The 23,319-nt window shown below is 38.2% G+C and overlaps 1 protein-coding gene across 3 annotated transcripts in view; it reads right to left on the reverse strand.

Annotated features, from left to right (window-relative positions):
- The window catches only part of LOC105225291 (MTOR-associated protein MEAK7), a 101,075-nt gene that overhangs the window by 9,371 nt on the left and 68,385 nt on the right, over positions 1-23,319 (reverse strand). For all 3 annotated transcript variants that reach the window (XM_049450500.1, XM_049450499.1, XM_049450489.1), the window contains exons 2-5: positions 7,449-7,658; positions 7,078-7,393; positions 6,773-7,027; positions 6,598-6,716 (exon numbers count right to left, since the gene is read on the reverse strand). In XM_049450500.1, the coding sequence (XP_049306457.1) occupies positions 6,598-6,716; positions 6,773-7,027; positions 7,078-7,393; positions 7,449-7,658 (900 nt within the window). The remainder of the gene's footprint in view (positions 1-6,597; positions 6,717-6,772; positions 7,028-7,077; positions 7,394-7,448; positions 7,659-23,319) is intronic.

A 23,319-nucleotide genomic window follows, 5' to 3' on the forward strand; every position in this document is an offset into this window, starting at 1 on the left:
AGACCCTTCAGTACTGTTTTATACTCACGCTCCTCTTTCATTTGATATGTGTGGAAGTCTACATTAGCGTCAGTGAGAGCTCTTACTACTTTTCTATAGCTATCACTATCATTGACATAAGCCTTACTTTGCCATCTCTGCAGCTTCCTCAATCGTTTCCATATTATTAACATTGTGTGGTGGAGAACTTTCAGCCAGCAATGCGTAGCGGTTCAAGCTATTAGCCGCTTGAGAAGTGGAATTTTCCAAAATAATTTTTGCTTTTTGACCCATTTTCCTCTGTTTTCTGATGAATCAGTGCAGAATTTTCTATATCTGAGTTCAAATGAGCCACACTTTTTAACTGCTGCCTTCGGAGATATCCCTTTGCGCTTAGAGGGTGCTGTCAGCCATTTTGTTGGTAACTGCCAGCAAACAACACCAAACAACACATGGACTTTATTTAATTTTTTATGATTGCTTCCTGAAAAATTTTTGGGAAAAGAAATAATTTTATTTTCCAAACTAATTTTAATTAATATTTATTTTTTTCCGCTCTGACAAACACTCAAATCGCTTGAAATATATTTTTTTTTACGGCACACACACGTGTATAGCATCGTGAAAGACGATGAATCGTAGATTTACGCATATGAGTCCGAAAGTAAAAAACAATCAATTAAATGGGTTTTTCACTTCCAAGCTAATGCTTCCCTGGTTTTTCGGAAAACCTGGACATATCGCAACTATACCACAACAATGCGAGCTCTCACACATCGAGTGAAAAAACTGTATTTTTAAGCACTGATTCATCGATTTGATGAATCATCCTCCGTATAGTTCTGACTTGGACCGAATGACTCCTTGTATGCCCATACGTAGAAAATAAATTAAGAGGTCAAGGTTTTTTGACACCGGAAGATGGGGATAATGCGATCAGAATGTTTTGGGGACACTTCAATCAGAGTAGCAAAAGCGCTTCGAAAAATGGTTCAAATGTTTGCAAAAGTATATAGGACGTAAATAAAGAATATTTTGAAAAACAATAATCGATAATTAATATTTGTTTATGTCCTCTCATCACAAAATTTAAAAAGCAACTTCCGTACATATGCACCCATATGTAGCTTGTAGTTGAATATGTTTATTCAATCATAGAATCCATTGACCCTTTTATTCATGGGTTACGACAATGTATTGTTTGTATAAAATACTTCGTTGTTTATGTTAATTTTCATAGCGGCTTGGCAATATTATGCATTACATTGGAAGAATGTAAGGCTTTGAGGAGCTCTTGAAGTAACTTCTCCCTCATTTACGATTCTTCGGAGTCGTTATTTTTGCAATTCTATTTATTATCTTTTATAGTTGAGAATTAGTAATTAAAACAAGTAAGGAAGGCTAAATTCGGGTGCAGCCGAACATTTTATACTCTTGCATCATGCAGCAATCAAAGCCAGGGAAATACCTTAAGATGTACAGTACCCCGACAACCCATTAGAAACATGGCAACTATGTGTAAAAATTTCCGAATAACGTTTTGTTAAAGTTTGCTAGACGAATAATTTGATTTTTTTCCACTGCCTAAGCATTAAGTAGGCTGTGCACCACATGTTACTACGTGTCAAATATTAAAAAATGTACCGTGGCAATTAGCGGGACTTAAATACGAAATCATATAGAAATGTTTACTTCACTTGGAGTTAGCATTCGTGACTTCTGACTCATCAAAGATAAATTGAGTGGCGTAGTGGAAGAAACCGAATTTTGTATAAGTATTTAACTATTATTCTAGAGATTCCAGAGTTTTATTTATTAGGTAAATATATATATTTTTTTAAGTTTTCTGAAGGTTAATGATATAAGCAATGAAAAATATACTTTTTTTAAATGGGCAACAAATCGGTCATTTCTAGCGAAAAAAGTGCACCCAATAGAGAAATAAAAAAAAAAAAACAAATTCGAGTGAGTGCAGCTACTGTTACTCGAGTAGCGAAAATTGTTCACACGTTCAAAAACGGTGCCGTTGCTCGCACAAGTAAGCGGCAAAATGCTGCCCAAATTAGTAAAATGTCTGACGCATTCGGCGTAAAGTAGTGAGGCTCTAGAAACGCGCACAAACCAGCTAGAGAAATTACAAAGGAGCTAAATGATGCCCTAAGTAATCTAATATGCATATACATATAGTATTTATAACTCATACAATGACCGACATATTCGGCATAAGATTTGTTAGAAAAACAAATTTTTCTTTAAGGCACAATAGACCCAAGGTTGCAGTGCAATCCGCACCTATCTATCATAGGGTACTTTACATACAAACACCAATCACATGGAGTAAAATTGGGCGGTGTCACGTTCGTTGACAAATTTTCACCGCGGCTCTCATAAAACCTTCTCATACCATCTCGGAGGTAAATTTTAATGTCTCTGGCGTATTTACTTATTGATTTATTGCGGTTTTAGTAGTTTCTAACCATACCGTTTTACGAAGAGTGAGCAGAATTGGCATTTTATTTCATCCATTAAATTGGGTAAATTTAGTTATTGTGGCTTTAGAGGTTTATGATATGTACATTAAACTTATTAGAGGGCTGGGCCACGCCAACTTTTTTAAAATGTTTCGCCCACAGGTGCGAAATTACTGTTTTATATCTTAAGTTAGTGCTTAGTTATGACACTTTATGTTTTCGGGTAATGGCGTGAATGTGGTCCGATTACACCCATCTACGAAGTCGTAATTTTTGTGCTAATGAATACTCACTCAGTATGAATTCATCAAAATATCTTAATTTTTACTCAAGTTACAGCTTGCACGGATGGACGGGCAGACAGAAAATCACCCGTATTTCAACATTTCTGTTCATCCTGATCATTTATATATACAAGGAGCTTTCCGAAGTAAAAAGGACTTTAAAAAACAGAACAATTGGTTTCGGCTGATTTTTGATCAATTCACACACAGTTTCGATGGAATTTCCGGTATTCACGGATTTTGATCGGATAAAATATCGTCGAATACAAATTTTGAATTTGGGTTCTAATATTAATAATATAACTAGTGTCTGATTTATTTTGTTTAAATATTTTTTCAGTTTATTTCCATATTGTTTACCATCTCCGTTTAAAATGATTTTCTTTACATTTTTTAGTTTCATATCTTTTAAATATTTAAGTATTTAAGTTCCTTTTTTATTTCCATAACTTCTGAGTTCTTGTTAAAAGCTTTTAAACAATTTTTTTTTGTTAATTAGTTATTCATTGGATATAACTTTTTGAGATCAATATATAATAATAATATACAAATCCATGAATTTGGCTTCGAATTGCTTCCGCATTCACCGTATTCTCCAGATCTGTCCCGAAACGAATATTTCGTGTTCTTAGAACTTAAAAAATGCTCGCTGGGAAGAGATTTTCGTCGAATGAAGAGGTGATCGCCGAAACTGGGGCCTATTTTGAAGCAAAGGATAAATCGTGCCACAAAAATGGTATGGAAAAGTTTGAGAGCCGCTATAATCAATGTATCACCCTTGAGGCAATCTATGTTGAATAAAATAATAATAATTTTTCCAAAATAAATGAGTTTTACTATGGTAAGCCGGCAACTTTTGAATTCTGTAACATTAAAATATTTAATTTGGCCACTTGTTAGAATATCGCTGTAACACTCTTCATTCTAGAGGCGGCTATATTGTCTTGAATGTGCACAATATTGTATTGCAGAACCTTTAATTTTGTCACGAAATCTGCTTGTAAGAATATGCTTTTGGTTTTCGTCTTCTTGTTTTTCTATATAGTTTACGTCCTATATGTTAATTATAAATTTAAGTTTTGAACAAGATGAATTAAAATGTATGTATGTTTGTATTTATTTATGGATGCATTGTGTCAATAGCCCCGTGGTTTTTAATTATGTTTGGTGGCTGACTTCGAAAACTTCAATTGTAATGCAACTATCGATGTGCCATACGGTTTAAGAGCGATAGGGAGACAAAAAATTCAATATCTTTGGAATGGTATGAATGAAAAAAAATTTTTTGGCAGATTATTAAAGGTGAATATTTTCTGCATTGTGTCACATACTTTTTAATTTTTTTAGCGTGAAGAACACTTTAAAAATTTCAATTGTTTAACAAAAAATTAGGTAAAATTTTATTATTTAAACAAATGGATCGTGAAAAAAGATCTATAATATGGCACGACCATTTTCTTTGACTTCACAATATTTCATCGATTTATCTCTAGTAGTTTATGAGAATAAATTTTACAGTTTTATCATGCTCTAAATTTCAACCTCCAATAACTTTAACAAAAAAAAGAATTTTGACGAAATATAATTACATCACGGGATATGCGTCTGGTTTCCTTCCTAATGAACTATTAATTAATCTCCGATTTTGAAACCACTTGACGTGGTTTGACCCAACGAATAAACCTGGTAGTCGTTGCGCAGCGAAGAAGAAAATCACGCATCACAAATAAAGTTAATGCTCTTTGACATGACATAATGATGGCAAGAATATTAAAATCGAAATTATTTGTTATGAAATTATGTATTTGATTACTGCGAAAGTAAACTTTCAATAAGCCCTATTATGTCAAATTATACAACGCATCGTTTTGTAATATTGTCAATGTACAAATACTGCAGTCATACCGTATCTATACTATATTTTGGAGTAGTACGTCTTCGAAGGCAGCCGTACTTCCTTTCTGATGTCCAGTTTTTTTTTTTGTGTTTAAGTTTTCATTTTTATAACTTCCAATTACATCTTTGGAGCGTGTAGAAATTCACGCAAATGAGGAAATTTCCTTGAACGCCATTCACTTGGGAGTGGCTTAAGCAGCTCACGACTTCAAGTTTTAGACCTAGTATCCTCTGGGTAGCCAACACACATCTGTTTGCAGGCAAGATAAAGTGAGACAGCGAAACATCTCTTCCAAGGGTTGTGCGCTGGGTCTGAGACACGCCACGTAGAAGACCCCACCAATGAAAAGGTAACAACAGCCTCGGATAAGCGACACCCTTTTTGATGACGACTCTTGGAAACGTGTTAAAGATTATGATTTGAGAGCATGCACCTGAAATGTATGGTCCCTTAATTCGGAAGGTGCCTCTGCCACTCGTTGATGACCTCGTGAAAATAAAGGCTGATATCACCGCCGTCCATGAAATGAGATGGACGAGACAAGGACTGAGGCAAGTAGGCCATGCATTTACTACAGTGGCCATATAAAGGAGCGCAAGTTTTGTGTGGCAGAGAGACTCCGTCGCCGAATACTGTCATTTACTCCGCATTAAAGCGAAGTTCTTCAACATATCGCTGATTTGCGCCCACGCCCCAATGGAAGAGAAGAACGATGTGACCAAAGATGCCTTCTATGAGCGCTTGGAGCGCCCCTATGGGAGATGCCCCGCCACGATGTCACAATCGTGATTGGCGACTTCGACGCCAGGGTGGGCCAAAAAAGTATCTTTGGCACAACGATCGGTAAATTCAGCCTCTACGATGAAACAGCCCCAAATGGGTTGAGGCTGATCGACTTCGCCGAGGCACGAAATATGGTTATCTGTACACAGCGGCGAAGAACTCCTAAGGAGTATGCATCAGATTCTTTGTTGAATATAGTCGGACGAAAGTATGCCCAACGATTGGAATTTAAGTGTGCCCTGCCCGATCCACAAAAAGGGAGGGGTAGGATAAGCCTCCTTACCGTGGGATAAGCCTCCTCAACATCGCGTATAAGGCTCTATCGAGCGTTTTGTGTGAAAGATTAAAGTCCACCGTCAACAAACTGATTGGACCTTATCAGTTTGGCTTTCGGACTAGCAAATCAACAATTGACCAGATATTCACCATGTGCCAAATCTTGAAAAATACCCTTGAAAAGAGAATCGACACGCACTACCTTTTCCTCGATTTCTAAGCTGCTTATGACAACAAGAAAAAGAACTGACTTTGTGGAGAGATGTCTGAATTTGGAACCCCTGCAAGGCTAATACACCTGTGTAAACTGACGTTGAGTAATATCAAAAGCTTTGTCAGGATCGAAATGGACCTCTCCGAGCCGTTTGACAAGGCGACTCCCTTTCGTAAGAAAGCACAGTAAATGGCTCTGATGGTGAACGAAGGCAAGACGAAATATCTCCTGTTATCGCAAACATTAGTCGCACTCGCGACTTGGCTCTCACATCGCTGTTGACAGTAATAACTTTGAAGTCGTATATAATTTCGTCTATCTTATATTAGTATTAATAGTAACAACAACGTCAGCCTCGAAATATAACACAGAATATCTCTTGCCAACAGAACTACTTCGGACTAAGTAGGCAATTGAGAAGTAAAATCCTCATCCGACGAACAAAAACAAAACTCTAAGTCACTCCTTATTCCCGTCCTGCTATATGGTGCAGAGGCATAGACGATGACAACATCTGATGAGTCGACGTTACGAGTTTTTGAGAGGAAGATTCTTCGGAAGATTTATGGTCAATGTAAAGTACGAAAACACTCCAGTTCAAATCATTAGTTTCTAGGTTTGCAGCACCTATACAACTTCTACTATTTTCAACCCAATAGCTAAAAAGAGATTGCTTGTTACATTGTTACTTACTAATCCGTTCGGCATAGTTTGTTGATTTAAATTCAAATATTGGTAATGGTTATTATATCCCGTGCTGTTAAAACATCGCATTGCTGGACTCAAGGTATAAAGAAGTGAACTTTCATTACCTAAAAAAAAGTGTAAATTATTAGAAATTCATGAAAATTATCTACACAAATCATACCAAAAAAATGTGATTTTAACGCCCAAGACTCTGGACTGTAACCAGCAAACATATACCGATCTTCGTCTTCGATAACCAAAAGAGTAGGTCCTTGGTTCAAAATCTTTCCTAACATTGTCGAAAAACTTTCGCCCATTATTTGTGATGAGAATAAAAAGCGCCATTTGTTTCGATGTTCATTTGGCAAATTACTATTCACAAAAATCACATGTGGAATGTCTAAGATTGGGGTATAATTTGTGCCAACGGCTAGTCCTAAGGAAAGCAGTAATTAATAAATTTTTAATTTACAATTTAGTATTTACCTTCTAATACTGGTAAGATGTTAGGGGAGGGAAAACAGCTTGATTTTAGAGACTTTGTAGAATTTCTGCTATATAAGCCATTAAATACTTCTCTCCATATAATGAGAAATGTGGGATTTATCTGCAGCCATTCCTCCAACTGACTTAAATTAAGATAATGATCATGACCTTGACACATACTGCGAATAAGTCCTTTTGAAAACGCAAATATTGTTCGATCTGCCGACTGGTACCCATGTTGCTTCCAACTTTCAAACGCTTCGGTGCAATGATGGGACTCGATTTTTAAATAACTTTTTAGAACAGCTGAAATATACTGGTAAAGAAATATTGAAATTTACTTGTACAATAGAAAATCTTTAGGATCTTACATGTTCCAATTCCTTTATTGTGTATTGATTTGTATCAGTTTGCTCCAGAGACAATGCTAAAAAATTTACTTTAGCATCGATTGTTCCACTTTCGACTATATTATATGGTTCGGCATACCGGCCAAGAGTAATTGGAAAGTGTATCGTTTTGAAAATAAAATTTGCAGTGCATTGAGCCAAATGAGGATCTATAATGTTTGACCAATACCCCTAGAGATTTGAGAAATAGTGTAAAATCTATGAACAAAATCAAATCGCAATAGTTTTATTCAACAGATATTTATAATGAAATAAGGTAATTATCAAATATTTTCAAAAAATAAGGAAGAGCTAAGTTCGGAATGCGAGCCATTTGCGTTTCTAGCGCGAAATTCCACAAATTTGTTTATTATAAATATATTTTAAATTAATAACTTAATTCCATTACAGCATTTAATATCTAATGCGAAAAAGGCAAGGAAATTTTTTTAAATATTTGTAAATACATTTAATTAATTTCTATGTATATCTCTCACTTTAGAAATCTTCAATTACATCAACATCAACACCAGCAGCAGAAGCAGGAGCACAATTTTGTTTGGTGAGTTTTGTCAAATTATATATGTTATTATTCTATATATAATAGTTAATTAAATAAATGGTCAGTACGGTTGGTCCAAATTATTGTCGGTTTATAAAAAGAAACTATTATGTTTAACCAGTGCCAGCGGTTGACAAAAGTTTATTTTATATGTGTGTTTTATATGTTTAAAGTGGTCTGCGCAGCGCAAATGTAAAAACAAATGTATTTTTTATATGTTTAAAGCGGCCTGGGCAGTGCTAAAATTATGTGAAAGCAAATGTTTGTTTTATATGTGTTTAAAGCAGCATACGCAGGGCAAATTTAATGTAAAAACAAATGTATGTTTTATATGTTTAAAGCGGCGTGCTCAGTGCATATTTAATGTAAAGACAAATGTGTGTTTTATATGTTTAAAACGCCCTGCGCGGTGCAAATTTTAAGTAGAGTATAATCCACTTTTGAATTGTTAAAATTATTTAGTACTTTTTATGGAGAGCATTTAGTTAGTTTCAATATTCATGGTCTTTTGCATTTAACTGATTGCGTTCAAAAAATTTTCGGCATATAAATTTGAAAATTATATGCAATATATGAAGCGAAATGAGAAATGAGCAGTTTTTATATCGCCTAACCCCATTCGCAGTGTATTGGCACCCAACTTCAACCCAATAAAAATGCAGATACTGCAAAGCATTTTGGACAGCCTTGGTAGGATGGAACCACGGCAAGAGGAAATAATAAAACGGCTTTCAGCTGTAGAGAGTATTCTTGAAAGCTGTGGAAGTATTTATTAAAATAAAATTATTATATTTTACAATTATTTAATACTTATTTTAACTTTCAGATGCCCGAACGTGCTGAGATGAAAATGCGGCCGTCTTCCTCAACCTAAAATCTACCAAGGGCTCGATTGAAAAGGTGTTGCAGTGACTATTTAGTGACGAGTCTGTGTGACCATACAACTGCTATGGGAAAGTGGGCAAAAAGACATTAACAAAATTAAAACCAAGGGATCTCACTCTCGGTAAATATTAAAATATTTAGATACGTTCACCTTTTTAAATATTGCTTTATATATATAATACCTGCATTTGCAAGCATGCACATTAATAAAATTTAAGCTACAAGACGTTATGTTAGTTTAAGCCACAATAGATATAATCAAATAAGGCGTAAATTAAATTTAAGGTTGTTTTTATTGTATTAGTATTAGTTAGTAATGTTTAATATAATAATAATAAAAAGAATTATATAATTAAAAGTTGTATATAGTTATGCCTTAATTTATTTTAACCAATATTAATCCTATTAATTAATATTCCTTCAATATTTAATCTCTTCACAAATTTGTTTTTATGTAAACAAAAAACTAATTTTTCGCGCTTAATGCAGTTGTCTACTAAACCATATATTTTAGACTTCGCTTAATTATTTTTAGCGTACTATCAATACATAGTATAAAACAAAGTCGCTTTTTCTGTCCCTATGTCCGTTTATATGGTATATGGTGTGTGTCTATCTCTTATGGATATCCCACAATAATATTTTTTTTGTCATTTACTTTTACCACAAATAATGGCTAATTTTCGAAGCGCAATTAAATACCTTAAATATATTGTTGATTTAATATAGTAGATCTGTATGGCCCTTTACTGCATATAATATAATGAATATTTTCGAAAATATTACAGATTTAACAAGAAAAAACGTTAACTTTGCCTGCACCGAAGCTAATATACTTTCACACTGTGTGTTCAGTTTGTATGGAAGCTATATGCTATAGTTATCCGATCTGAATAATTTTTTCGGAGATTATATTACCTTAAGCAGTAATCTGTGTCAAATTTTGACACCTCGTCAAAAGCGAAAGTTTTCCATAGAAGCCCTTGATTTCGATCGTTCGGTTTGTATGGCAGCTATATGCTATAGTGAGCCGATCTGAACAGTTCCTTCCAATATTACATTATTTCTATGGGCAATAACTTATACCAAATTTTGTGAAGATATATCGTCAAATGAGGAAGTTTCCCATGAAAGCATTTGATTTCGATCATTCAGTTTGTATGGCAGTTATATGCTATAGTTAACCGATCTGAACAATTTCTTCGGAGATTACATTTGTTCATACCAAATGAACACATCCCTGCATTGTCCTCCTAACTCGTCTAAATACGAATTAGAGGACAATGCAAAAAACACCCAACAGCGCCAACATAACAGCGAAGTACCCAACAAAACGAAAAAACACAATAAAACGAATCACCATAGCGGACGGACACATAAGCGCCAAAAACAGCAGCATCAGCGGTAACAACAACAACAACAGCAGCACCAGCATATCAACGCGGGAAACAATAACCACATCAGGTTTTATATAAAGTTTATATTTATATTTATATTTATAAATAACCCGTAAACCCCTTATTATTGTATAAACCCGTACACAATATACAATTGTACATACTAACCCACTCATATTATATACATATATTACACACCCTCAAATATATACACACATCCGAATTGTTATCCAAATTCTAATAGTTTTTATTTTATTTGGCACACCGGCAAATATATCGTCGACAACCCCGACATTTTGGTCCTTCGAGCCGGATTAGCGCCTCATAAAATAAACCCACCCAATTCAACATCATTTGGAATAAAAGGATTTCGGAACATCAAGATTTGTCCATATATTTTCACCAACCCAATCAACTATATTTTGGATCCTCCGGAATAATATTCACCTACCCAACAACCACCATCTTCAGGATATTCACCCAACCAATCATCCACTTTATCATCAAACCCATACGTGGAAAACTTGTAAGTACCCAAACTCGAATTTATTTAAAATATTGTGATATACATAAATTAGTGCAAATCGGAATAAAACGGCAAAGTGAAACAAAAACAAAATTCATATTCTATTCTAAAGTAAATCTTTTGCTTAACCGGTATTAAGCACAAAGTATTTGCTAACTTTGTTATTGCCATATTCCGCTTTGCACCTTACCCGTTGACATACATACATACGCATATAATTTTTGAGAGCCAAGTAGCGTTGCTTTGGCACCCACCCGTACCTACGCGTACATATGTTTTATTGCTTTACCCGCTCAACTAACAACGAACTAACGTTGACTGAAAGTGCAGTGTGAGCAAGTGAAAAACAGACCCGGTAGGAAAAATTTCAAAAGACCCATTAGGAAATTTTTCGTTCGTCGGAATTTCACCCATTATATTTGCGGTTCAAAATAAACACATAGAACAAAAAAAAAAATAATAATAATAAAGTCGTTGCTTATTATTCAATTAAAATTCAAAACTAAATAAAGAATTAATTTATCAAATTTATTATTTGTTTTATTTAAATTTAATTCGTCGTCATAAACCCGGTTAAGTGAATTTTTAATAGCAATGGAAGAATTTAAATTTTGTATTTCCGATTTGTTCGAATACATTGAGGAACATTACGACACCCAACCCGAAGATGAGTCTATTTATACCCTAGAAATAAAAAGGGTTGAACTCAACGCGATATACGACAAGGCAAACAAGTCGTACGATGCCGTTCGTAGAACCCCACAAAAACTCGGTGAAACTATTGATTTTGCAAAAATCAAAGAAAAATTTAAAAAGGGTCATCAATTATATTTAAAATGTTTAGGATCCATCAATCAAGCTATTGATGATCTCAAGACCCCAACCCCAGTAATAAAGGAACGAGTTTCAGAGGAATATACATCGCGGGATATAGGACCCTCAATTCACATACCCCCTTGTGATACGGACATATTTTATGGAGATTTCGCAACCTGGCCTTCATTCCGAGATATGTTTACGGCTATATACGTAAACAATCACAAAATCAGCAACGTGGAAAAACTGTTCCATTTGATTCAAAAAACCCGAGGAGAAGCAAGAGCAATTGTTAAAAATACACCCTTAACATGGCATGGAGAGACCTGGTATCCCAATACGAGAACAAACGAGTTCAGGTCAACGCTCAATTGAAGATTTTATTCAACTTACCCCAAGCAACCCAAGAAAGTGGAAGCGCGATCAAACACCTTCAGAGGACCATCAAAAATTGCCTCACAAATCTACACAACGTGTACATAGACACTAGTAGCTGGGACCCCATCTTAATCTTCTTATGCGGATTGAAATTACCCAAAACCCTACTTCATCAATTCGAGGACACCCTAGAAGATAACTCGGAAATACCATCCTGGAAAACTTTCGACGCGTTTCTCACTCATCGATATAAATCTTTGGAAGCAGTCGGAAATCTAACTGACCCCGTTCCAGTGACCCAATCCGACAGTGGATCCTATAGGAAAGGAAAAGACAGGAAGTTCAGCACATTTCACGCTAATGTTTCCGGAACTTCGACCCTGGATTTTTCACACGCTAGCGCACACCCAGTTAGAGGCAACAACCTTTCAAAAAAGCCTCAAGACATTGAAAGTTGTAAGCTTTGTAGAACACAACATTCAATTCGAGAATGTCCAAAGTTCTTACAAATGAATGTTGAGACCCGAATAACCACAATTAAAAATAATGGTTATTGCTTCAATTGCCTTGCATTATCTCACAGTTTCAGAGATTGCAAGAGCAAATATTCATGTAGAATATGCAGAAAGAAACATAACACACTTCTGCATAGGGATACACCAACCCGTTCCCAATCCCCCACGCAAGGATCAAGAGCCTCAAACCCGCCTCTTGACCCAAACACCAGTAGTACCTCCCAAACCCTTAATAGCAATATAAATCCGCAAGCCTACACAACCCTCTTACAGTCCACTAAAACTCAAGACTCTCAAAACTTTAGTGGGAAGCAGATTTTGTTAGGTACTGCTGTAGTCCAAGTTTTATACAAAGGGCAAATATTCACAGCTCGCGCACTAGTCGACTCCGGATCAGAAGCCACTTTTGTTTCAGAGAAATTCCAGAGAAAATTGGACATACCCACGTTCAGGAGAAATGCACAAGTGACTGGATTGAACAACACCGTTTCGGCAACACCCTCCAAAATTTGTGAACTTACCCTTAGTTCACCGACAAGAAAGGAGTTTAAGATAACAACACACGCGTTTATCTTAAAATCTTTAACCGATAATTTACCCACTCACTCACTTAGTAGGATCATCACTAATATAGACTTCGGTTTTAGTTTAGCTGACCCTCACTTTTATAAACCCAGACCAGTGGACATATTGATCGGAAGTGACCTGTACCCACAAATAATTCTCAGTGGTGTACGGAAAAATGTACTCGGGACCCTTCTAGCCCAAGAAACGGAATTCGGATGGATTTTATCCGGACCCATACCAGAAAAACCCTTATCACCCTCGATAATGTCATTTTTCAATAAGATGACCCCAGACAAGTTGCTCACACAATTTTGGGAAGTTGAAGAAGTTCCAAGGAAGCCTCTACCATCAACTTCAGATATAGTTTGTGAGTAAATTTATAAAAATACGACCCACAGAAACTCAGATGGGCGCTATGTGGTAACATTACCCTTTAAAACTCCAGAAAACATAGAATTGGGCAACTCAAGACACATAGCTCTAGCTCAATTTCTTAGAAATGAAAAGTCATTGTCGAGAAAACCCGAAATAAAAGCGGAATACGACAAGGCCATCAACGAGTATTTGGAACTCGGTCATATGACCAAAGTTGAATACGACCCTGCAGATAATACGAAAACGTATTATCTGCCACATTACGCAGTCATTAAACCGGATCGCATAACGACTCAACTGCGAGTGGTATTCAACGCATCATGCCCCACCTCGAACAGGAACAGCCTCAATGATGTACTACATACTGGACCCATTCTACAAGCAGACCTCGTCATCCTAGTAGTAAAATGGCGAATGTTTCGAATCGTATTCAACGCAGATATCCAAAAAATGTATCGTCAAATACTCGTTGAAAGCAGACACACTCCGTTTCAAAGAATCTTATTTAGGAAATTCCCTAACGACCCTATAGAAGATTTTGAATTACAAACTGTTACGTTCGGTATTAAGTGTGCTCCATTTCTAGCTATCCGTACCCTCCTCAAATTAGCGGATGATGTACAAGGAACCCACCCACTGGCAGCAGAGATACTTCGAAACGGAATGTATGTTGATGATGTACTTGCAGGAGCACATGACGCACCAACAGCGATATAGGCACGAGATGAACTCACTTCATCTTTGAGGTCCGCAGGATTCGCTCTACGCAAATGGACCTCAAATGACCCGACAGTTTTATCCGTAATCCTACAAGAACATCTATTGGATACCAACTCACTCAGTTTACCAGAATCCAATAACACAGAAACACTAGGACTCAGATGGAATGCAAAAAAAGATGCGTTCTTTTTTCTCATCAACCCCATTCAGGATAAAACCTCGTATACTAAAAGAGAAGTACTATCGATCATAGCAAAATTGTTCGACCCAGCTGGTTGGCTCAGCCCCGTCGTAGTCACAGCAAAAATAATAATGCAACAGATCTGGCTGGATAAATCCGATTGGGATGAATGTTTGAAACCCTTAACTCTCCATCGATGGAAAATATTCATAAAGGACTATGATTCCTTAAATCTTATTGAAATTCCTCGATGAACCCACTTTTCGACATCCGCGATCATCAATTTTCATGGATTCTCTGACGCATCTGAAAAAGCCTACGCAGCAGCCCTATATATCAGTGTTTCTACAAACGCAAATACCTGGACAACCCTTTTAGTATCCAAGACTCGTGTGGCCCCAATAAAAACTATATCATTACCAAGGCTAGAACTTTGCGGAGCTGTTCTTCTGGCGAATCTAGTGGATGCGACCCTACCCCAACTAAGTATAACCCAATACCGTACTCACCTTTGGACGGATTCCACAACTGTTCTTTCATGGCTTAGCAAACCCCCATGCACATGGACAACCTTTGTATCCCACCGAATTGCCACAATCGCAGAAAAGGTTGGAACCGAAAATTGGACTCACGTCGAAAGTCAAGACAATCCGGCAGATCTAGCTACTCGCGGACGCACACCTCTGGAAATGGTTAACAATGACCTCTGGTGGCACGGACCCCAATGGCTAACACTCGACCCGAAACACTGGCCAGTTACCAAAATATCAAGCGATACAACACTGGAACTCCGGCCAATCAGGACCTTCGTGAACACAACACAAGAGGATATCCTGGATAGATTCTCTTCCTTACCCAAAGCCATTCGAGTTGTAGCATATTTGTTCAGATCACAGCAGTCATATACAACTTTGGAAATAACACCAGAAGAGTTCAACACTACCCGCACGAAGCTAATTATTTTATCCCAAAAGAAGTATTTCCAGGAAGAGTATGAAGCCTTAACCCAAAAAATCAGCATACCCAAAAAAAGTACAATTTTGACACTAAACCCTTTAATCGATCCCAAAGGAATAATGCGAGTTAATGGTCGGTTGAGCAATTCAGCGGCATTATCATACAACGAGCGTTATCCGATTATACTACCCTATAGCAGTCGATTAGCCAAACTACTCACCCAATTTACCCATTTAATAACCCTTCATGGCGGCAACCAGCTAGTATTACGACTTTTGCGTTCGGAATTTTGGATACCGAAGCTGAAAACCCTCATCAAGTTTACCATTCATCAGTGCAAAACTAGCGTTTTGCATAAAAAGCGCAACACTACCCAGATTATGGCAGCACTACCCGCAGAATGTACCACCTTAACCCGTCCATTCGCAGCAACAGGAATCGATTTCGCCGGTTCCTATGACATAAAAAATTACACCGGCAGAGCATGTCTGATCACAAAAGTCGATGTATGCGTATTTGTTTGTTTTGCAACCACAGCCAGTAAGAGCCAGTAAGTGATCTCACCACCAACGCATTCATGGCCGCATTCGCACGTTTCTTTTCCAGGCGCGGATGTCCCGCCGATCTCTATTCGGACAATGGTACTAATTTTGTTGGAGCGTCTAAGCTTTTAGTTAAAGATCGGCGAGAATTCATGAAGTCATTGAAAACTCAATTAACAACAAGTGAAGCGCACCAAAACATCAACTGGCACTTTAACCCTCCAGGAGCTCCACACATGGGTGGACTCTGGGAAGCAGGAGTGAAAAGTTTAAAGAGCCACTTGAAAAAGGTGTCTCAGAACCAGAAATTCACTTTCGAAGAACTAGCTACCCTTTTAACCCGAATCGAAAGTTGCTTGAATTCTCGCCCTTTAAGCCCATTAAGTGAAGACCCAACAAATTTAGAACCTTTAACTCCAGGCCATTTCTTAATAGGAACCCCTTTATTAATCCCAGCAGAACCCAACTTAGAAGATGCACATCTAAGCACCGCACAGAGATGGCAAAAACTGAAGATACTCCATCAACACTTCTGCAAACGATGGAAAGAAGAATATTTGAAAGAACTCCACAAAAGATATAAGTGGAAATACCCTCAACGCAACATAGACGTTAACGATATGGTAGTTATACGTAAAGAAACTCTACCCCCAAATGAGTGGAGACTTGGTCGCATCGAAAAAGCATATCTCGGTGCCGACAATAAAGCAAGAGTAGTTGATATACGTACCTCTCAGGGAACAATTACCCGCCCAATAACCAAAATAGTGAAGAACAGGGAAGTACTCATCGCACGGCTCGGCGTGCTATCAGCCGTTCATCAAAGCGAACACACAAACACGTCGCCTGTGGATTGTGTAAAAAAGACCATAGACTGGTAACTTGTTCAAAATTCACCAAAATGAACATCAATGAAAAGTTTGACGCAGTTAATAAACACAAGTACTGCGTCAATTGCTTGGCCAGATCGCATTCCACCCAAAAGTGCACAAGTAAAAAACGATGTGCCACGTGTAATGGGGAACACCATTCAACCCTACATGGACACCCCAGGCTGTTCTGCAAAGAGCAAAAGAAAACAGCAAAAGGCGAAGAACGATTACATAGACAAGAGGATCTACCCACGTTACTGGCCAAGCCGACCCTCACACCAACAGTCATGGTCAAAATTAAACACGATGGCAAATGGAACAAAATACGAGCCATAGTCAACCCGACCCGAAAAGTGACTGTAATTGCATCAGAACTGGTGCAGAGATTGCGGTTACCAAAAACGTACCTCGACTCACATCGTATATGTAAAGTCGTCATAGGATCGTTAACTGATTCCGACTGGCATGTCGAAGTTAACTGCCTATTGACGTACGATTTACCGACCCGACCCTATAATCGTGACTTAAGTGGCGAAATCATTAAGAAGTTCGACCACTTAGTCCTAGCCGACCCTACATTCTGGAAAGACGAGAAAATCATGTTGGAACTGGGAGCTGACATCTACCCAAGATTGATGAAACCCGGACTATTCAACCCCAATAACAGCACCGTGATCGCACAAAACACCGCACTCGGTTGGACTTTAACCGATGCTTGTGCGATTTAAACCCAAAGTATACCTCCAACCCGTTTATAACAATACACATTTACCCAATTTAAAATAGATCTAAAAATCTTTTTATTCGCAGACACTGCAAGGCGGCCGGGATGTTCATACCAAATGAACACATCCCTGCATTGTCCTCCTAACTCGTCTAAATACGAATTAGAGGACAATGCAAAAAACACCCAACAGCGCCAACATAACAGCGAAGTACCCAACAAAACGAAAAAACACAATAAAACGAATCACCATAGCGGACGGACACATAAGCGCCAAAAACAGCAGCATCAGCGGTAACAACAACAACAACAGCAGCACCAGCATATCAACGCGGGAAACAATAACCACATCAGGTTTTATATAAAGTTTATATTTATATTTATATTTATAAATAACCCGTAAACCCCTTATTATTGTATAAACCCGTACACAATATACAATTGTACATACTAACCCACTCATATTATATACATATATTACACACCCTCAAATATATACACACATCCGAATTGTTATCCAAATTCTAATAGTTTTTATTTTATTTGGCACACCGGCAAATATATCGTCGACAACCCCGACAACATTGTTGCCTTAGAAAATAATCTGTACCAAATTTCGTGAATACATCTTGTCAAACGCAGTTTTCCATACAAAAACTTGATTCCGATAGTTCAGTTTGTATAGCAGCTATATGCTATAGTAATCCGATCTGAATAATTTTTTCGGAGATTATATTATTACCTTAAGCAGTAATCTGTGTCAAATTTCGACACCTCGTCAAATGCGAAAGTTTTCCATAGAAGCCCTTGATTTCGATCGTTCGGTTTGTATGACAGCTATTTGCTATAGTGAGCCGATCTGAACAATTTCTTCCAATATTACATTATTTCTATGAGCAATAACTTATACCAAATTTTGTAAAGATATATCGTGAAGTGAGGAAGTTTCCCATGAAAGCATTTGATTCCGATCATTCAGTTTGTATGGCAGTTATATGCTATAGTTAACCGATCTGAACAATTTCTTCGGAGATTACATTGTTGCCTTAGAAAATAATCTGTACCAAATTTCGTGAATACATCTTGTCAAACGCAGTTTTCCATACAAAAACTTGATTCCGATAGTTCAGTTTGTATAGCAGCTATATGCTATAGTAATCCGATCTGAACAATCAGCCCTATTACGCAATCCATCGTAGAGTGTTTTTTCGGAAAAGTTACGAAACTGCTATCATGCAATTCGAACAGTTCCGAAAGTAAGTTCGAAATTCGCAGAGTTGCCTTCACTGAATTCACTCGGAACGGAAAATTTTTAAGTTTGGCGGAAATTTTGTACGACAGGTTTGTGCTAACGGAGAAATAAATTGCCATATGTGAGAGTCATGATTGCTGCCAGGAAACTGAACATTCACATAACGTATTTTCATTTTATTGTCACATATCTGCAAAACATTGATTAAGATGTTTGAAATGTGAATTTGTCACCAAACTTACAATCATGGCATTGATACTAAAGTATCCTTTGCGGTTATAATAGAGAAACTTATCTTTAGTTGGGGCAACGATTTTAATATGTGTCTACACATAAAATCGCGCCTGAAAATCCGTATTTCTGAAAAAAATGCTTTTTTGCTTCCCATTTTTCAACATCACTTAAATCGAGGTTTATCCACTGAGGGCACAAATGAGACTGAAGCAATCCCAATACTTCTTTTAAGATGCAACAAAATGTTGACTGAGCCATTGGAATATCGAAGTCCTTAGCCACTCCATGCTGATAGCCTCGTTCAGCTAAAAACCGTAAAACTGAAGACAATCGATGAAGTAAAGATATAGACGACGATCTTGAAGAACTTGCAATCCTCTCTAGAACATCGAGGACATACGTAAAGGCCGCCTTATTTAAGCGATAGTTTTTAATAAACCTGTTTTAGAAAAATAATTTTAATAACATTTAACAATGAATTTTTATGGATTTATGAACTGTACGTTGTTTCGTCCACATCGAAAGGGTTACTCCTGTCCCTCAGTGATTTTCGGTGAATTTTTATATCACGCCGACTTCTCTCACGTTCTTCCTCAAGCAACATAAATGAAAACGTTAGCGAATACATATTTTTTGTTCGTAAAATCAATTTGAATATAAACGTTTCCACTTTTATTAATCCTAATTTTTATTTTTTCGTCTACACAGCTGATTTCGAAATGCCAAAATTCAAAATTAAGTCTGGCAACAAAAGTTTCGAATTCACATGAATTCAATGATAGCAAATTGTTCGTATTCGTAGCGGACATTCGTATTCGTAGCTTTGCTACGATGGATTGCGTGATAGGGCTGAATATCTTCTTATATTACATTAATTCTCATGTCAATTTTCGTGAAGATACCACGGCAAATGTGAAATTTTTCTATACAAGCCCTTGATTTCGATCGTTCAGATTGTATGGCGGCTATATGCTATAGTGAGCCGATCTGAACAATTTCTTCCAATATTACATTATGTGAAGGTATATCGTCAAATGAGGAAGTTTTCTATGAAAACATTTTAATCCGATCTGAAAAATTTTTCGGGGATTACATTGTTGCCTTAGAAAATAACCTTTAGAGTGTCACTTCTTCGGTGCTCATTTCTGCTTCTTTCAAATTTAGCAAACCTCTTCTCAACGGTTGATTTCCCTGGTGCAGAGCATAAATTCAACAGTATTTTCCCCCCAAAAGCAGTTCTTTTTAACACACGAAATGCTTTATGATCCATTTTTTTGTAAACTAGCACAAGTTGCTTCACAAAAATCCTATATCTCATTAACTAATAGTTATAATCTAACTGATAGAAATCATAAAGATGGTACTATCATGTAATATTATATATGTGTCAGCCACTGTAAAACTCTAGTCTAATATATGCTATATATGCTCTTCTTTATGACTGTTTTTTTATTTAGTATTTATTTCATTGTGGTGGTTCTCTTTTTATCTGTGCATATTTGAATTTTCGATTTAGAAAACTTGTGTTGTAAAATACTAATAAAAATTCGCTTAACATCTTAATAACATTATGTGTCTTTTATTTAAAATAAATGATTTTATTGTAATCGTGTGATTCTTCTTCTTCTTTACTGGCGTAGACACCGCTTACGCGATTATAGCCGAGTCCACAGCAGCGCGCCGGCCGTTTCTTCTCTTCGCTACGTGGCGCCAATTGGATATTCCAAGCAAGGCCAGGTCCTTCTCCACTTGGTCCTTACAACAGAGTGGAGATCTTCCTCTTCCTCTGGTTCCCGCGGCGGGTACTGCGTCGAATACTTTCAGAGCTGGAGTGTTTTCATCCATCCGGACAACATGACCTAGCCAGCGTAGCCACTGTCTTTTAATTCGCTGAACTATGTCAATGTCGTCGTATATCTCGTACAGCTCATCGTTCCATCGAATGCGATATTCGCCGTGGCCAACGTGCAAAGGACCATAAATCTTTCGCAGAACTTTTCTCTCGAAAACTCTCAACGTCGACTCATCCGTTGTTGACATCGTCCAAGCCTCTGCACCATATAGCAGGGCGGGAATTATGAGCGACTTATAGAGTTTGGCTTTTCTTCGTCCAGAGAGGACTTTACTTTTCAATTGCTTACTCAGTCCGAAGTAGCACCTGTTGGCAAGAGTAATCCTGCGTTGGATATCCAGGCTGACATTGTTGGTGGAGTTTACGCTGGTTCCTAAAAAGACGAAATTATCTAACTGTCAACAGTGCCGTGAGAGCCGAGTCGCGAGTGCGACGACTGTTTGTTTGATGACAGGAGATATTTCGTCTTGCCCTCGTTCACTGCCAGTCCCATTTGCGTTGCTTCCTTGTTCAGTCTGGAGAAAGCAGAACTAACGGCGCGGGTGTTGAGGCCGATGATATCAATATCATCGGCATACGCCAGCAGCTGTACACTCTTATAAAAGATTGTACCTGCTCGATTAAGTTCTGCAGCGCGAATAATTTTCTCCAGCAGCAGATTGAAGAAGTCGCACGATAGGGAGTCGCCTTGTCTGAAACCTCGTTCGGTATCGAACGGCTCGGAGAGGTCCTTCCCGATCCTGACGGAGCTTTTTGTGCTGCTCAACGTCAGCTTACACAGCCGTATTAGTTTTGCGGGGATACCAAATTCAGACATCGCGGCATAAAGGCAGCTCCTTTTCGTGCTGTCGAAAGCAGCTTTGAAATCGACGAAGAGGTGGTGTGTGTCGATTCTCCTTTCACGGGTCTTTTCCAAGATTTGGCGCATGGTGAATATCTGGTCGGCTGTTGATTTACCAGGTCTAAAGCCACACTGATAAGGTCCAATCAGTTTGTTGACGGTGAGCTTTGATCTTTCTCACAATACGCTCGATAGAACCTTATATGCGATATTAAGGAGGCTAATCCCACGGTAGTTGGCGCAGATTGTGTGGACTCCTTTTTTATGGATTGGGCATAGCACACTTAAATTCCAATCGTTGGGCATACTTTCGTCCGACCATATTTTGCAAAGCTGATGCATGCACCTTATCAGTTCCTCGCTCGGCCGGCAATCCATCGGCCCCTGCCGCTTTGTTGTATTTCAGGCGGGTAATTGCTATTCGAACTTCTTCAAGGTCGGGCAATGGAACGTCTGCTCCATCGTCAACGATTGGGGAGTCGGGTCCGCCTTCTCCTGGTGTTGTGCGTTCACTGCCATTCAGCAGGCTGGAGAAGTGTTCCCTTCATAATTTAAGTATGCTCTGGGCATTGGTGACTAGATCACCTTTGGGGGTTCTACAAGAGTATGCTCTGGTCATGAAACTTTCCGTAAGCCGCCGCATCTTTTCGTAGAATTTTCGAGCATTACCCCTTTTGGCCAGCTTGTTAGGTTCTTCGTACTCACGCATTTCGGCCTTTTTCTTTTTTTGTCTGCAAATGCGTCTCGCTTCCCTCTTCAACTCCCGGTGTCTATCCCATCCCGCACGTGTTGTGGTTGATCGTAACGTTGCGAGGTAGGCAGCCTGTTTTCTCTCCGCTGCGACACGGCACTCCTCGTCGTACCAGCTGTTCTGTTGCACTTTCCGAAAACTAATGGTTTCGGTTGCAGCTGTACGTAAGGAGTCTGAAATGCCGTCCCACAGTTCCCTTATACCGAGTTGTTGACGAGTGCTCTAAGAGAGCAGGAGTGCAAGCCGAGTTGAAAATCGTTCAGCTGTCTGTTTTGATTGCAGCTTCTCGACGTCGAACATTCCTTATGTTTGTTGGCATGCGTTTTTTGCTGCACAGAAGCGGGTGCGAATCTTGGCTGCAACAAGATAGTGGTCCGAGTCGATGTTAGAACCTCTGAGCGCACGCACATCTAAAACATTGGAGACGTGTCTTCCGTCTATCACGAAATGATCGATCCGGTTGGTGGTTTTTGATCCGGAGACAGCCAAGTAGCTTGATGAATCTTCTTATGATGGAATCTAGTACTACAGATAACCATATTTCAGGCCCCGGCGAAGTCGATCAGCCTCAACCCCTTTGGGGATGTTTCGTCGTGGAGGCTGAATTTACCGACCGTAGTGCCAAAGATACCTTCTTTGCCCACCCTGGCATTAAAGTCGCCAAGCACGATTTTGACATTGTGGCGGGGGCATCTCTCATAAGTGCTCCCCAAGCACTCATAAAAGGCATCTTTTGTCACATCGTCCTTCTCTTCCGTCGGGGCGTGGGCGCAAATCAGCGATATGTTGAAGAACCTCGCTTTGATGCGGATTGTGGCTGGACGTTCATTCTCCGGAGTGAATGATAGTACTCGGCGACGGAGTCTCTCTCCCACCACGAATCCAACACCAAACTTGCGCTCCTTT

This window comes from Bactrocera dorsalis, chromosome 1 (genome assembly GCF_023373825.1).
Source record: "Bactrocera dorsalis isolate Fly_Bdor chromosome 1, ASM2337382v1, whole genome shotgun sequence".
In the NCBI taxonomy this organism is placed as follows: Eukaryota; Metazoa; Arthropoda; class Insecta; order Diptera; family Tephritidae; genus Bactrocera; species Bactrocera dorsalis.